We start from the raw sequence: 16,033 nt of genomic DNA on the forward strand, positions 1-16,033 counted from the left end.
AGCGGTGCACACGCTATGTAGACTCGATAGAACTTGGGAAGAGAACCATGAGCACCTGTGAGCGAACGCTTGCGAGCATGAGCACGGCCCTTTGAATCGCTCGCGGTTAAAGCCCCTGGAAGCTCTACTCGGGATTAGGGAGCCTACATGCAGGCTCCCTACTTGCAGGCTCCCTACTCGCGGTTAAAGTCCCTATACTCGCGGTTAAAACCCCTATATATATAAAAAGTAGCGCCATTCTTAGATGATGCCGCCACCGCGCTCACCCCGGCGGTTCCTCCTCGCCGCCTCCTGTCGCCCAGCCTTCTCCGCTCCCCCATTGGCCAATTCGTGTCACGTGGAAGCACGCGTTGCGCTTCTGTATGTTTTTTTTTTTTTTCTTTCCAGCGCGCTCCGACCTCGGGCCCTGTGCGACGAAAGTGGTGTACGCACAAAGGGATCAAACGTGTTAGGGACAAGAACTTCGTTGTGATGGAATGCTGCTGCGCCTTAAGTTGCCGCAACCGACAAGGCGATGGCAAAATGCTTTTTTTGTTTACCATCCGGCGAGCGCAAACGCTTGCTGCACACTTGGTATTTGCGCCGTATCGCATCGTCGCGTTGCTACTTCCAAAACGGCATTATTAAGGCCAGTTACTGACTGACGAAGCAAAATCGCACCTCAATAACTGCTCCGCAGGGCGCGATCCAAGTTTTCCGCGGATTTCCTCTGGTAGCGCGTTAGCTGTCGTCTGCCACGGCAGGCCCGACGTACGCGGCGCCACTCGATATCGCGCCTCGATCTCGGTGGCCACGCCGAGCGCGACAGCGAAACGGAGGAGGAGGGAAGCGGATGGCGCTACTTTTTATATATAGGGGTTTTACTAGCGGTTAAAATCCCTATATAAGAAAACTACCGCCATCTACTCTCTCCTCCGTCGCCTCCTCTCCTAAAGCGCTTGCTTTTTTCTTTACATTTTGCTCGCGAAAGGCAAGTCGACGGTGGCGCACCTAGAAAGTCCACGTTGAAGCTTTCAGGCCTAAAATCCCTATATAAGAAAAGTACCGCCATCCTTTGATAAACGCCGCTTCTCTCTCTCCTGTATCTCCGATTGGACGATGATAGCGCGCGCTTTTCACTTCTTTATATTTTCTTTTTTTCCGCCTCAGAGCCATGTTGAAAGTCCTCTGCGCAGCCGCAGTCGCCGGCGGCGGCGCGCGCCCGGCCTGAAAGCTTCAACGTGGACTTTCTAGGTGCGCCACCGTCGACTTGGTTTTCGCAAGCAAAAAGTAAAGAAAACAGCAAGCGCTTTAGGAGAGGAGGCGGCGGAGGAAAGAGTAGATGGCGGTACTTTTCTTATGTAGGGACTTTATTCAGGCCGGGTGCGCGCCGCCGCCGGCGACTGCGGCTGCGCAGAGGACTTTCAACATGGCTCTGAGGCGGAAAAAAAGAAAATATAAAGAAGTGAAAAGCGCGCGCTATCGTCGTCCAATCGGAGATACGGGAGAGAGGGAAGCGGCGTTTGTCAAAGGATGGCGGTACTTTTTTTATATAGGGATTTTACTCGCGGTAACTTCAGCGCGCCCCCTGGTGCGGTCAGATCTGTCGCGCGCGGCCAGATCTGTCGGTGACGATAGCTGATACGTTGGTTCTTTATTCTATGATTCCGACTTCTTCACTACTTGCTCACGTAAGGAAGGCATGGATCTGATAAGGACGCTGAACAGGCGCGCACGTGTGCGCCCGGCCGTTTTCTTTTCTTTTTTTCTAAACTTTGACTGTCGTGACAGACCACGGTGTAAGATATATCTTACACCATGTGACAGACTCACCCATATCGTGCATCGGGCCGTGGCACGGGTGAGTTCCGCTGGTCACGCGCGGCAAACACGTTGTCGACGCGGCGATCGATTGATAAGATCGGAAAGGAGTCAAAGAAAATAACCCCGCAGGATTTTTCTGCTTGTTTTCCCAAAGGGGGAAGGCAGCGACGTTAATGGATTGCATACGGCTTGTTAAAGTCGCACGGAATATAACGCTGCGCGTCGGGCACGCGCATTATAAATCTTTTTCACTTTCACGGCGCACGCCCAAGCATGTCGCACATTTTCTGACAAAAACATCTAAATAAGTTCTTGAGTTAGACGCTCTTAAGACGTTCACCAATGTATACTCCGGTGACGCCAGAGGTGGGATGTTACCACAGCTGAAACACAATAGCATATTTGATTAACGTACTTCCTGCTACATAATGTTTCCAAGAACACCTATTTAACGTCTTCGCATAGACCAAGACGTCTTTAGCCATTTAAAGCCGTTCCGAGAAGTTTTTAAGACGTTTTGTGTTTCGTGGGAGCCGCTGCACCAATTTTGAAGATGTTTATTGCGTGTAAAACTACCGACCCTATGCAATACACGCACACACAATCACGCACCCGCACATACAAAGCTCTCATAAAGCACGCGCGCACGCACATACAGAGACCCGCATACAAACACGCACGCAAACACACGCAAAGTGCTCACAAAACACGTACGCACGCACACATACAAAGCACTCACAAAACGCACGCACGCACATACAAAGCGCTCTCAAAACACGCACGGACACAGGCGCGCGCGCTCGCGCGCACACACAGAGACCCGCATACAAGCCCGTGCGCACACACAAAGCGCTCACGTACGCATGCACGCACAGAGTCCCGCATACAAGCACGCGCGCACACACAAAGCGCTCACAAAACGGACGCACGCACATACAAAGCGCTCTCAAAACACGCACGGACACAGGCACGCGCGCGCACGCTCAAAACCCGCATACAAGCACGCGCGCCCACGCAAAGCGCTCACAAAACACGCACGCACACGCGCGCGCACTCGTACGTATACAAAGCGCTCACAAAACGCAGGCACGCACATACAAAGCGCTCTCAAAACACGCGCGGACACAGGCACACGCGCGCACGCACAGAGACCCGCATACAAGCGCGCGCGCACACGCAAAGCGTTTACAAAACACGTACGCGCGCGAGTACGCACGCACGCACGTACACACGCGCGCACACACACACACACACACACACACACACACACACACACACACACACACACACACACACAGAGAGAGAGAGAAAGATAGCCCATTTAAATCACGCTGAAGAAAGGCGTCCGGCAAGCAGCAGCAGTACGCGACCACACCAGGGAGCGCGGTTACTTTCGAAAGGCGAAACCATGGTTTAAAGTAGTGTGTAGTAGAATAATAGTTATAGTACACTCTAGTTTAAAGTATGGGCAGCAACTGTCGTTAGCGAGGAGATACGTGCATCCGAGCGACCCCAATAACGCCACGGTTCAAAAACTGCTCAACCGCAAGGGCCGCTTGCCTCGCAGAGATGATTCACGCTATGCTGCTACGGAAACACAGTCCCGGCGATGATATGCAGGAGTAGCTTGTAACAACGTATATGAAAAAAAGAAAGAAAAAAAAAAAACGAAGAAATTCTCTCTACAAGTTGATGTATGGTCTTGTGGCAGCACCGATGGAGAAAAAGACGATCCCAAGTCACTTGATGCCGTAGTTTAGGGAAGGGGTTATGTGGGGAACTAAGCGCAAATGGCGTGCGAGAATGCACTTTTTTTTTTCGTTGCTTTTTCGGCTACCGTTTATGGCGGCACCGTCCTTTGTGGGTCCGCAACGCGGCTTAGTATCACGTAGCATAAGAAATTATCAGCCATTAAGCTTAGAATGACGTCTACGTGCGTCGCGAATTGATGGATGGATGGATGGATGGATGGATGGATGCATGCATGATGCAATACTTTAATGAACGTCCTGAGGTACGCAACTCAGCGCGCAGCGGGCCGCTCCCACGTTGGGACAATCAGGCCATGCCCGACCGCCGCATCGTGGGCCCTCTGGACCACCCATAGTTGCGCCCCGGCATCGGGGCTCTTGAAAGCGGAGAGCCACTTGTCCTCATTTATTTGTTCCGTGCCTCGTAACGAGGGGCAACGCCAGAGCATATGGTCTAAGCTAGCGAAGTCATTGCAGTGCCTGCAAGAACTACTGGCATAAGTGTTGGGATAAAGCTTGTGTAATAAAGCCGGGCTGGGATACGAGCCTGCTTGCAATAATCTGAGGGCCAATGCCTGCGCTCTATTTAACTTCTTGTGAGGAAGGGGAAAGCCTCTCCTGCCGAGATAAAAGTGCTGCGTAATTTCATTGTATGTTGTCGGTTGATCTCTGTTCTCCACCACTCCTGACCGGCCGGGGAGTTCTCCATGGTCGCGGAAAGCGAGACCTCGCGCCTTGGAGTGGGCCAGCTCGTTGAGGTTTGTGGGGCCTCCCATGATGGATCCCATGTGAGCGGGGAACCACGTGAGAGTGTGGGTGGCGATGCTTTTGCCGTCGAGGATGCGACAGGCTTCCTTACACACGGCGCCAACGCTGAAGGCGCGGATGGCTGGCCTGGAGTCGCTGAAGATGTTGGCATGTTTCTCGTCCAGGAGGGCCAAGGCAATGGCCACTTGCTCGGCCGCACATGACGACGTGCTTCGTACCGAAGCTGCGTTAACGGTCGAACCCTTGTGGTTGATGGACACTACTGCGAAATTTTTGCTGTTGACATATTGGGCCGCGTCAACGAAGCAGCTGCCGCCAGGGAGTTCTGTCGCCCGGCGTAGGAGCACCACGGCCCTGGCCTTCCTTCTTTCCACGTTGCGCTGGGGATGCATATTGCGCGGGGCGGGGGATATGATGATGTGGTCTTTCTGCTCTTTCGGAAGGCCCTGGTAGGAGTCTGACTTTAGCCGGGGGGACGCCCATCTCTGTTAGGAGTCGTCTGCCCGCCGTGGTGCCGGAGAGTCTGAGAACCTGTGCCCTTTCTTGTGCTTCTGCAATTTCTTCCAGTGTATTATGAATGCCCAACTGCAGAAGTCGGTCGGTGCGTGTGTAGTTTGGTAGTCCGAGTGCGCTCTTTATCCCCCTCCTTATCATGGCATTTAGCTTGTCACGCTCGGACCTCTTCCAGACGTGCATGGCCGCTACGTACGTGAAATGGCATAACAAGAAAGCGTGGACTAGCCTTATCAGATTCTCTTCACTCAGGCCTCTCCTTCTGTTAGCTACCCGCTTGATTAGACCGATAACGCTATCCGTCTTCTTTGCTAGTTTGTGAATGGTGATGCTATTTGTACCCGCCCCTTCGAGTGTCATTCCCAAGATTCTAATGGACGCGACTTTGGGAATCGGATCTCCGCACTTGATGTAGAGATTAATGTCGATTTCGGTGGGGGTTTCCAGTTCTGTGGCTTGCGGCCCTTTCTAGTGGAGCTGTAGAGAAGGAGTTCCGATTTCTTTGTGGAGCACCGGAGTCCCGTGTCCGTTAGAAAGCGCTCTGTAGTGTCGACAGCTTCCTGGAGAGCGGCTTCGACTTGTCCGTCACTGTCTCCCGCGCACCAGACAGTGATGTCGTCCGCGTAGATCGTGTGACCGATGCCCTGGATCTTGCCTAGGTATCTCGACAGGTCGACCATTGCGATGTTGAAGAGGAGCGCTCAGCTCAGCTCCATTTTCTCTGATTCCAAATCTCCAGCCTTCAGGATGGCGCATCGTTTGCTCAAGAAAGACTTGACGAATTGATGTTCTTTTTTAAATAAAATTACGTGCCTTATTAAGCCTGCCCGCTAGAAACGTCATTTTCTCGGCATCAAATTTTACTCTTCTTCAAACCTCGACATAAGCTGGGTAGTTCGCGAGCACCGTTTGCCTGAGCCGCATACGTTTTTCTTCTGCTGGTCACTTAACAACGCTTCAGCCAGGCCACAGAAGGATTTTCCTGATTGCATTCTTTTCTAGGCTAAGAAAAAGGAACGGGGTCCGGATGGAGCGCAATGTAAAGTTATACATTCCGCAGTGAAGCGAAAACTAGCACAACGGGTTTGCCCGTCGTATTACCAACGAGCAACTTGTGCTTCCGCCCGCGATAGCGACAAAGTATCTTTCTGGATGAATTGTCCTACACACTTGTTGGTGAAGCTACATAGCCGTTAGGAGGAATGATACGAGCGTGAGGTCAACAGTAACGTCGCAGATGCGATGTATGCACTGGCGCGAGAAAAGGGGGCGTCGTGACTGCCGCTGATTTAGAGCCAGCAGCATTTCTAGAATGCATTTATAACCTCAAGGAGGTGTTTGCATTTCGCAGTTAAGATAACAAACATTGCGCTCAGTAGCACAGTAAAGTGAACCAAAAGACGCTACTCTCGCGTTCTGAGTGCGGCGCCGGTCTCACATTTGCACAGGAGAGTAAACACCAAGCGTTCGAATTTCGCTTGGATGACCTGACTTTAGTTCCCCAATGTGCGTAACTTTTTATTGCGATAGCAATTATATGGACACCCCAAGCGGATTTCTGCCGTCGCCGTCGCCGTGAGGTTCCGTATGACGTCAACGGCGATGAAATCGTCGCCGCGCGCCGTATGCTGCGAGTGAAAGCGCGTGAGGGACGCGCGCTTTCACGGGGAGCGAACGCACGGCTGTGAGCAAACGCGACTTCTTCCGTTGCGCGAAAGGCCGTGGGGGGACGGCCGCGAAGGAGAGAAGGCGACGTTTAGCTGCGGCACCAAATGCGCATTTATATAAAAACGTCGCGAGGCGAGAAGGTGGTAAAGACTTCCGACGCTGCTCGACGAGTGTCCTCTTCTGATCTCGTCGAAAACCTCCGTGCCGTTCCCAGAGGCACCGGCAACAGTCACCAACGCCGCGCGCGTTAGATGCGAACGCGGGCAAAACGCCGACGGCGTCGACAACAGTTCTGCGCGTTCCCATGGTGCTGCTGCATGTCCAAGCTTATACAGCTGATAAAACTACCATCCTTACTCCGTATAGTTCTCTACGAATTTGCTATCGCAATTGATGCGTCGCCTTTCGGGTGAAACTGCGACATTTTTATGTATGTTATAGCGTCAAAGAAGGAATTATTATGCGGGTTGTATATGATGCGACTAGTTGGTAATTAACTTTAACACTTGGATTTCAGCATGAAACCGGGACGAAGGCAATTAGGGAGGCTGTGCTAGTGTTGGTCGAGTAGCTATTTTATTCGATTAGCGACTAATCATTCGTCATTTTAGCCTTTAATCGAATAATTGCTTTCGATGCAGGGTTTTTCATCGATTAATTGATTAATGCAAACTTTTGCCGGGCACTTTAAAAAAGGTTGAAACACATTTATTTACCTATTTTAATGTTCGAGAGGTGGAAGGAAGTTTGAAACACAAGTGTATAAACGTTTGATAAAGTATAATATTTAACTTGTTAAATACTAAATATAGTTGACACTATTGGCTTTTGAAATAGATAAACAATATATGTTATAAAATGACACTTAATGCAGAATTAAATAAGATACATGACAATAGTGAATCCCGGTAGAGAGCAGTTAACCAAGAAATAAGGACAAGTGGCATAAGTGAAAGGTGAAGTCCAACGGAAATATTCAAGAAATTGCAATATGCACAGGGGAAAAGCAAATTACTGGTTAAGTATTTCAAACTACATGCTCTTTTCTACAGAGCGAAGGAATTTCAATTGGCTGGGATGTCTGGGTGAAACCGACACCTACTTTGAATGGCCACATAACGAGCAGGTGAGAATAGATGCTCGGACGCTATAGATTTGCTGGGGTCGACATGAACTCCATCGCTATGTCAAATACATGCTCCAAACCGGCGCGCATGCTGTGCCACGTCTTTAGTGGACTGAGAGTGGCCTGCCGATCAACGGCGGGGTTGCTGTAGTATGCCTTGAAGTGCGAGGGCATTTCAAGCCTCAGGCTTCGGGCGGCGTGGTGGCGTGTGCGGTGTGGGGGAAGAGAGGAGAATAAAGTCCCTATATAAGAAAAGTACCACCATCCTTTGATAAACGCCGCTTCTCTCTCTCCTATATCTCCGATTGGACGATGATAGCGCGAGCTTTTCACTTCTTTATTCTTTTTTTCCGCCTCAGAGCCATGTTGAAAGTCCTCTGCGCAGCCGCAGTCGCCGGCGGCGGCTCGCGCCCGGCCTGAAAGCTTCAACGTGGACTTTCTAGGTGCGCCACCGTCTACTTGGCTTTCGCAAGCAAAAAGTAAAGAAAACAGCAAGGGCTTTAGGAGAGGAGGCGGCGGAGGAAAGAGTAGATGGCGGTACTTTTCTTATATAGGGACTTTAGAGGAGAAGCGCTCGGCTCGGCATCTCTCGGGTATAGCCTCCTATATAATCTATGCCTGCCGGATGAGCGCGAAAAGGCCGTCGTCTATGGTGGCGTCACCTACGTAGGGTAAGAATCAGCATATTGAAGGGAGCGGCAAACCTCGTCATGGGGATGTCACAACTGCCGCATGATAGCAGTAGCAGATGACGAAAGTTGTTCACACTCTTGTCATAATAAAGGTTTAAATAGGCTGTTGCGGTGGTAGCAGACGACTTCTTTTTTGGAAGCCGCAGAATTGGAAACGCCGCTGTGTATGTTTCGCTGCTTCCCCAAAGTTTTTTCTTGCAGCGATATCGTCGAAAATGGGAAGTTTATTTTCAAAAACTTTCAAAAAGCGCACCTTAGACCCCCTACGTAAGTGGCGCCCCCATCCCACGTTTTGACGACGACCGCTTTATATTGCTATATTATTACAACACTAAGATATATAAGTATTTGCACAATTTTTATTTACTTTCACGTATTTTTTGTCACCTGTGAGCACCAAAAACGTAAAAAACTCGCACGCGACAACCCTACGTAAGTGGCGCCACCGCCATAGTTCCGACGACGGCCGCTATCAATGGGATCGCCGATAATCCGGCAGGCATAGAATATATAGGAGGCTATGTCTCGGGACTCGGAAAAACAGTCTGACAGTCGCTCAACCACAGCCGCATAGTCATGCTTGCGCGCCGCCATTTCCCGTACGATTTCCAAATTTTCGCGCCACTCCTGTCAAACTCTCGAAAATGATTAATCGAACAGGGCTAATCGATTAAGTTGATTAAATGAAAGGTGGAGCTCGATGAAGATGAATCATTTTGCGGGATATATTTAATCGATTAATCATTCATCAATATTACCGACCCTAGGCTGTGCTGGGTGAAGAAAAAGAAGTGCTAATACAACAGAGTGTAGAGACGGGAGCAAAGAAGAAAGAAGAAGAAAAAGAAGAGAACGACGACGACGAATTGTGGCGTCGTGTTCTATCGCGATTGGGTAACTTGCACGCGCGACATGGTCGAATGAGCGGTGGCATCGTGGTGTTCGGAATATATTGTGTGCTGCGATTGGTCCACGTGTGTGGAGCTTGTGCCAAAAACGGAGTGGTGGCCGGACAAGCGATCAGAAGAGAGACGGCGACCATCAGCGAACGACATCGGACGTGGCTGACATACCTGGACACCCCCAACGATCCGAACGATTCGAAGCCGGCGGCAGGAGCGAGGTCGGAGACCACCTGACATTCCGCGATTACCAGGAACAGGCAGGCGGGATCCAGGGCGACTGTGTGGCCGAGGACAGCGGAGTGCGAGGTCCGGGCATATATGGGTGCTTGTGCCAACCGCCAGCGAACCCTAACCCACGACCTTGCACGCATCGTCGCCGACCCAGTCTTCGTCACCCGCCACCTCACGCCCTCGATATCTCCACCAGTCAGAGCCAGCCCTAACCACGCCACATCTGCCCGTTCGATGCCCGTGAGCCTACACATGGTGAGTGCCGACGGCTTCTTTTAATGCGAAGCATTCTTTCACTCAGTCTAGGCACTTTGCGGGAGGTCGCTAGGTCCTTTCCTTTCTCTTTACACTTCGCACTTTTTTTAAAAGAAATGCATGACCGACAGTGGATTGGAATCGCTGCCTTCGAGCACATCAGGGTCTCCTCTCGTGCCAAAGTCGACCATACTGTTTTAGTAGTTCCGTACAGCAGAGTCAAGGCTACGTGACCATCGAGCTCAGATTCCTGCGAAGCGAGATGTAGTGCCAGTGTTCGGAACCCGTTGCTTGTCTTAATGGCCTTAACAAGTGATCTAGTCGGAACATGTTCACTTGAAGGCTAATAATTTCACTTGGACGCAATGAGTCGCCAAATATGACTAACGCAGCGTTGCACCACGTCGAGAGAGATTGGTAAGGGCACGGCCGGGCTCGACTGGCGCGCGCGCTCGCTTCTTACGGCCTTCTCACCCGTCGGGGAAACAATGGGATAGTTTCTCAGCACGTTTAGCCACCCGTCGGCGGTAGGGGCGCTGCAACCTTTCCTTCCCTGCTCCGCGTACATGCGCTTGCCTACGCGCTCGCACGATCGTTTTCCCGCGCATTTTATTCGGTGCTCTGTCAGTGTTGTTCAGTATGCAGTAATTTGAGGGCTCCTGAAGACGGTCGTACAGCCTTTAGTACGCGCTGCCACAGCCAAGACTTGGCACCGTTCATTGCATATCGGTATATAACTGCTGTGTGATTGTGTATGGCTGTCTTCCGCATTGCAAGTCCCGTTCCGGGAAGCGCGTTTCTATTTGCGCCCAAGCCCAGTGCTCGACCGCTGGCGCCGGCACGCGCCGCTCGCACGTACCATGTTTCTAGGTGGTTTCTGTGCGCTCAAACGCAATCATATGGTTCGCATGAATGCAAGCTTTGAAGCCTGGCTGTATGGCCTAGTGGTTACGACGCCCGCCTTCGCTAGAAATTTTTTTTTCTTGGTATCACGCTTTTCTTTTTTTTTTTTTTCCTCTCTGTTTGCCAGCGCGGTCTGTTGCACCCCGGTGCCGGGCGCCGACGCGAAGCGGCGGTCGTTGGGGTGTTGCAGAGCGCAGCGTAGCAACACCCCAAATAAAAAAATACTGCTCCAGTCAGGTAGACTGCTCCCTCCCTGATAGTGAGGTTATATTTGGACCATTAAAACAGTGATGCGTTTATTTAGGAATAGCATCGAGCCCTTAACGGCAGCCACAGTTGTGCCTAGTCACCACCAGCACTGCGTGTTCTCAGTTCCAACGGCGGCGGCAAGCACGGCCGCCTGAATCGGCGCCGCGCGCGCCGAACCAGGCGGCCGTGCGGCTAGAAACGTGGTACGCGCGAGCGGCGCATGGCGGCGCCAGCAGTCGAGCACTGCATGGGCTTGGGCGCAAATAAATACGCTTCCGGGAAAACACTCGGGTGTTTCTTTTCACCAGTTCCCAAGCAATGAGATTGTAGCCCGAGTTTAGCGCTTTTGGACAAAATATTTGGACAAGATAGCATCAACTTATCAGATGGACATAACAAAGATCCTAGCCTTCTTCTCCGGATACGCTACTCAGCAAATACACAATTTCACTATAAGGGCCCATTCACACTTGCGACTAGGCGAGGTCGCGCGACCAAGTTAGTCGCAATGCGACCAGTGGCAAGTAGCCGCAAATGGTCTCTTTTCTCGGAATGCGACCGTTTCGGGCCAGTCGCTCACTGCTCGATTTTTCAGTAGCGCGACCGCAGTCGCAGAACAGCTGAACCAATCAGATGCGAAGAAACAGGACGTCCGTAAATGCTCACGCTTATTTTACGCGGCGATAACATTTCAAGCAGACGTGAACGGCATATCGTGAGACATTTCTGCTTAGCGACTGGTCGGTCGCATTTGTCACTGTGAACATCGTTAGTCTTAAGTAGCTTTCTGGTCGCCAGTCGCAATCGGTCGCGCGACCTCGCCTAGTCGCAAGTGTTGAATGGGCCCTAACTCCTTTTTCCACACACAGCAACTCTTTTAAGTATTCTTTTTTTCCCCGCACAATAGTGGACTGGAACCAGCTAAAAAATGACATCGTCTCTGCGCCAACATTAGCTTCCTTTTTATCATGTTTATAGTGACATTATTTTGTTTGTGCCATGTTTGCAGTGACAGTGTTTTACTTCTATAGTATAACGTTGCCTGTGCCCAACCTGTACGCTTTGTATTTATTCAAATAACAGTTCTCTTTATTAACCTGTGCATTTTCTGCAATGTATTGGTTATGCTTGTACCACCCTGCTAAAATCACCGCATGATGATTGCAGTATTTATAAAATAAAAATGAATAAATAATACCGTTTTTTTTTTCGATAAAGCCTCCGAACACCTGCCACGCAGGAGTGTACTAGAAGTACTCAAAAGAGCAGTCCAGCCTTATTTACAACGCGCTCCCATCTTGGGCTGCCTTGAAGGTGTTGACGACAGTCATGCGATACGATCCGCAAATCTAATTGCCGAGAAGTTTCTGAGAATACTCCTTGGTATATCAATCAAACCAACTGACGAAAACGACAAGCCTGCGGCCTATGTACACAAGCCGCCATGGAAACACTTTAGATTGTAATTGTGAATAAGACACATTTGTGAGCTACTGTGTCCGCAAAGTTTTCGCATGAAAGTATGGCAACCATTGTAAGTGCATACGAGCAATAAATATTTATTTTCATTCCTCAAAATGCATTTGATTGCGGCTGTTCTCCCGGCGCATGCATCCCCAGTGAATTTAAAGAAGCTCGATATATTAATAGTTAACTGCGTCCGTTTATAAGAAGCCTAGATGAACCATTTACGCGTCCTCTACAATTAGGCGACTTGTTCTTGAATGCACGGTGAGGTAAGAAGCGCGCTCGACCCAATCTTCCAGTGTTGCGCGCGCTGCACAGATCGGCTGGGAGCCGCTGAGCAGGGTGGGTCGCAGCGCCCACCTTCAAGCAGCGGCGATAGGCATGAACTAGCCCCGATGCGAAGGCCGTAAGAAGCGAGCGCGCGCAACAGTCGAGCCCGGTCCAAGCATGCTCTTTACGAGAGTTAAGCAGTGTTGGAGCGGCGAATTGAAACGTTTGTCAGTTCCGGGATTGGAAGTTCGATAAAGGAAGAGTTGGCTGTTGGAAGCTTCGAGCACATCGGCCCAATGTTCTGCCATTAGGCCATGATCGCACGCATACTATTTTCGTTCCAAAGCAGACTAGTGCTTTGGGATGTTTGGCGAGTGCGTCACGTGTCAGTTTCTCGTGCTCTTTCCTCTGACAGCTCGCACTTGGTGCCTGTGTCAACCGCCAGCGAACCCTGACCCAGGACCTTGGACATGTCGTCGCCGCCCCCGTCTTCGCCACCTGCCACCTCACGCCCTTGATGTCTCCACCAGCCAGATCCAGCACAAACCACGCCACATCTGCCTGTCCAATGCCCGTGAGCCTACATATGGTGAGAGTGCAGACGGAGTGAATACTGAGGTTGCTCATGTATGATGGTGCCCTCCGTAAAGGCTACAGGCCCACAAAGCCCACAATGTACGAGCGGTGAGAACTGCTCCAGCAGCCGCAAAGATAGCTGCAATGGCTGCACGTGTTCAGGCAGGGAATTAAAGCAAGAAGCTTTGTAAATAGGAGCAGGCGGTATGAAAGGCAACAGCAAAAACTCCAGGTTTCCGAAATGCTTGAAAGCAAATGCAGTCTTGTGAGCTTGCGTAATGCCAGCGCAGGAACATACTTGCAGCTGTAAAAGTATAGCGTGGGACAAGCCCGCAAGAACAGTGTCAGAGTATTGGTCACAGCTCTGGATGTGCTGCAAGCGATAGCTGCCCAGCATTAATTGGTGTACTAATTTGTGTACAAGTGACGGCCGCGGCAAAGCAGAACCTTACGTACTGCAGAAGGATATTCTTGGACTTGAAGCGGGGTAGTGAGGTCGGTAGAAGATAAATGTCATAGCAAAGAGAATGAGTGCATGGAGCGAACGCGCGTGTGCAAACCAAAAGGTGGTAATGGCTTTGTGAACTTATCTCGTGAAATCATTAGCGTTGTAGAAACCAGGCACGTTACCCGACCTCCAACTTGTGCAACCTCGTTTGAGAAAATGGACGAGGTATAAGATAAGCGCGAGGAGCAGAAGGTTCACAAGCAGAATGGCACCGCACTAACTGTAAAAAGAGGAACCAGAGGCTATGTAAGAGTGTTTTGCTGTTTTTATGTTTAGGTAGGGGTTCTCATTTGAGCGCGTTTGAGTGCACGTGTATGTTCTCATTGTAGCGTGGTGTAATGTCAGTATTTTCTTTCCCTTCCACTTGGTCGTTGAAGTGCTGAAATGACAAGAGACGCGAGTGAAGAAAGAAAAGATGACGACGATATACACATCTACCACAACCCCACATCTGCCACGACGATGCCACATCTGCCCATCCGGCCCTAGTTTATCTATCTTGAAAGCACGAAATCGTAACCATTAAAACAATGATTTGATATGGCCAAACGAATGCATGTTTTTGTTTGATCAGTTCAGGATAGAAGCAGCAAGTGCGACCTTATTATAGTGCCACTGCCCACTTCTTGGACAATCCTTATCAGATTCGATGTCACACAAGACTTGTTCGCTTCACGTTGTGTTGTCGCAGTTTCTTGCAAACCAGCACCGCCTTGCACGCTAAAAACCGATGCATTCATCGTCACAGGTTTCTACGGAGATGGCTCCGCCGGATTCGCAGCACACAGTTCGACCCCTGGGGATCGGGGAATGGCCATACACGGTCGCCGCGGGCCTGGTCTATACGGCTTGCCACGTGGTCTGGTACATATTCACCCAGACTGGCCACAAGTCGTTCACCCACTTCCGTCTCACTTGCTGCGATGCCTTCCCTTACTCCCACGAAGGGTGCATGGCGAACGTTTGCGAGCCAGCAACGTTCGAGCAGTGCCACACGTGGACGAGGGCGCCCTCGGATGAAAGTGTGTGGGACGGGACGCCATCGGGTGGCACCCTCGCAGGGCCCTCAATTACACCACGAGGCAGAGCCGCAGCATAATACTCCAGGACAAGCTTGGGCTTGACTAGGTGGCACCCTCGCAGGGCCCTCAATTACACCACGAGGCAGAGCCACAGCATAATACTCCAGGACAACCTTGGGCTTGACTACGCGAACTGATCCGGAGACAATGGGGAGCCTGACCATGTCAAGCTAAAGGAGCTGCAGCAGACAGTGTTTAGCAGGCAGCTCGCAGCGGCCTGCTAAACATTGGTTCACTCCCGGGACGCGACAAGTCCAAGATCTCCATACTCAAGGAGGTGGTTCCGGCCGACTTCCCCCGCACACCAGCACTGATTTACGGGCGACTGGGAGGAGGCAAAGTGCTGGCTGGACACCTTTCCGCGGCTCTGCCTGGCTATCACGCCATCACGCGTAGCGCATCTACAGCATATGACATTGCGTAGATTTATGTTATGTTACGTATCTATATTAATGTATGTTATGAATAGTGGTGTATTGTTTTGTTTAATTTATGCGCTTGCAGTTATCTTACCATTGTTCTTGTGGCATCTTGTCTTTATTTTATTTGTGTCAAATAAATAAACAAAACGCACATAGGGAACTGGTTTTTGCTTCCGACCTGGAGCATGGGACGGAAGGAAGGGTCCTTAGTTTAGGCACCGCCGCTGGATAAACGAGGTGCGGCCTGCGGCGTGCATGTAAAATGGGTGTGATCCACCACGGCTCCACACGTCGGAGCTGTTGTCTAGCATCGGTATAGAAAATGCGTCTGGAATGCGCTTGGAACACTGTCATGCATGGAAGTCGACTCGTTCCATCGCCGATGGCTAGCGCCGTTCGGCCCAGCCAAGATATCTCCCAGACATGCCAGACCAGCTCACGCTGGTCACTTGGGGTCCAAGTTCAACAACACAGCCTTCCCGCTGTTCAAAGCCTGTAGGAACACTCCCATGTTGTGTGTTATAATGATGCGTATGCCTTGCAGTGTGGGCATTTGTGCGTGTATAATGTGGGGTTCATGACATTCTCGGGAGTTAGGGATTTGTGGGGTTTTAGTAGTCTTGTATTGAAGTAAATATGGTCTCCCTCTGTTGGCTCCTCTTTGAGGTGTTCAGGTGGCATATGCTTAAGCGGTCTACTGCATGTGCACACTGGCTACTGCGAACGGACTCTTGGCTCAGGGTTCAAATCGTAAGACTGTGGCAGATATGTCAGATTATTAATTGCATAGTTGCGACAGGTCACTTACGAGTACGTGATTATGTTCCCACGACTTCGGTTGGAG

General features: G+C 50.7%; 1 protein-coding gene across 1 annotated transcript; it reads left to right on the forward strand.

The window, feature by feature from the left end:
• Window positions 1-8,946: 8,946 nt before the first annotated feature.
• Window positions 8,947-15,287, forward strand: LOC119450733 (uncharacterized). Its single transcript, XM_037714249.2, has 3 exons — window positions 8,947-9,712; window positions 13,017-13,190; window positions 14,434-15,287. The coding sequence occupies exons 1-3, from the start codon at window positions 9,545-9,547 to the stop codon at window positions 14,782-14,784; spliced, it is 693 nt and encodes a 230-aa protein (XP_037570177.1). The 5' UTR covers window positions 8,947-9,544; the 3' UTR covers window positions 14,785-15,287.
• The last annotated feature ends 746 nt before the right edge of the window (window positions 15,288-16,033 follow it).

Source organism: Dermacentor silvarum, chromosome 1 (assembly GCF_013339745.2).
Source record: "Dermacentor silvarum isolate Dsil-2018 chromosome 1, BIME_Dsil_1.4, whole genome shotgun sequence".
Classification (NCBI taxonomy): Eukaryota; Metazoa; Arthropoda; class Arachnida; order Ixodida; family Ixodidae; genus Dermacentor; species Dermacentor silvarum.

Excerpts from the sequence above, each read along its gene's own strand:
- LOC119450733 (XM_037714249.2), top strand. The coding sequence starts at position 9,545 with ATGGGTGCTTGTGCCAACCGCCAGCGAACCCTAACCCACGACCTTGCA. Across the intron at positions 9,713-13,016 it reads TGCCCGTGAGCCTACACATG|CTCGCACTTGGTGCCTGTGT; the intron begins GTGAGTGCCGAC and ends TTCCTCTGACAG. Across the intron at positions 13,191-14,433 it reads TGCCCGTGAGCCTACATATG|GTTTCTACGGAGATGGCTCC; the intron begins GTGAGAGTGCAG and ends TCATCGTCACAG.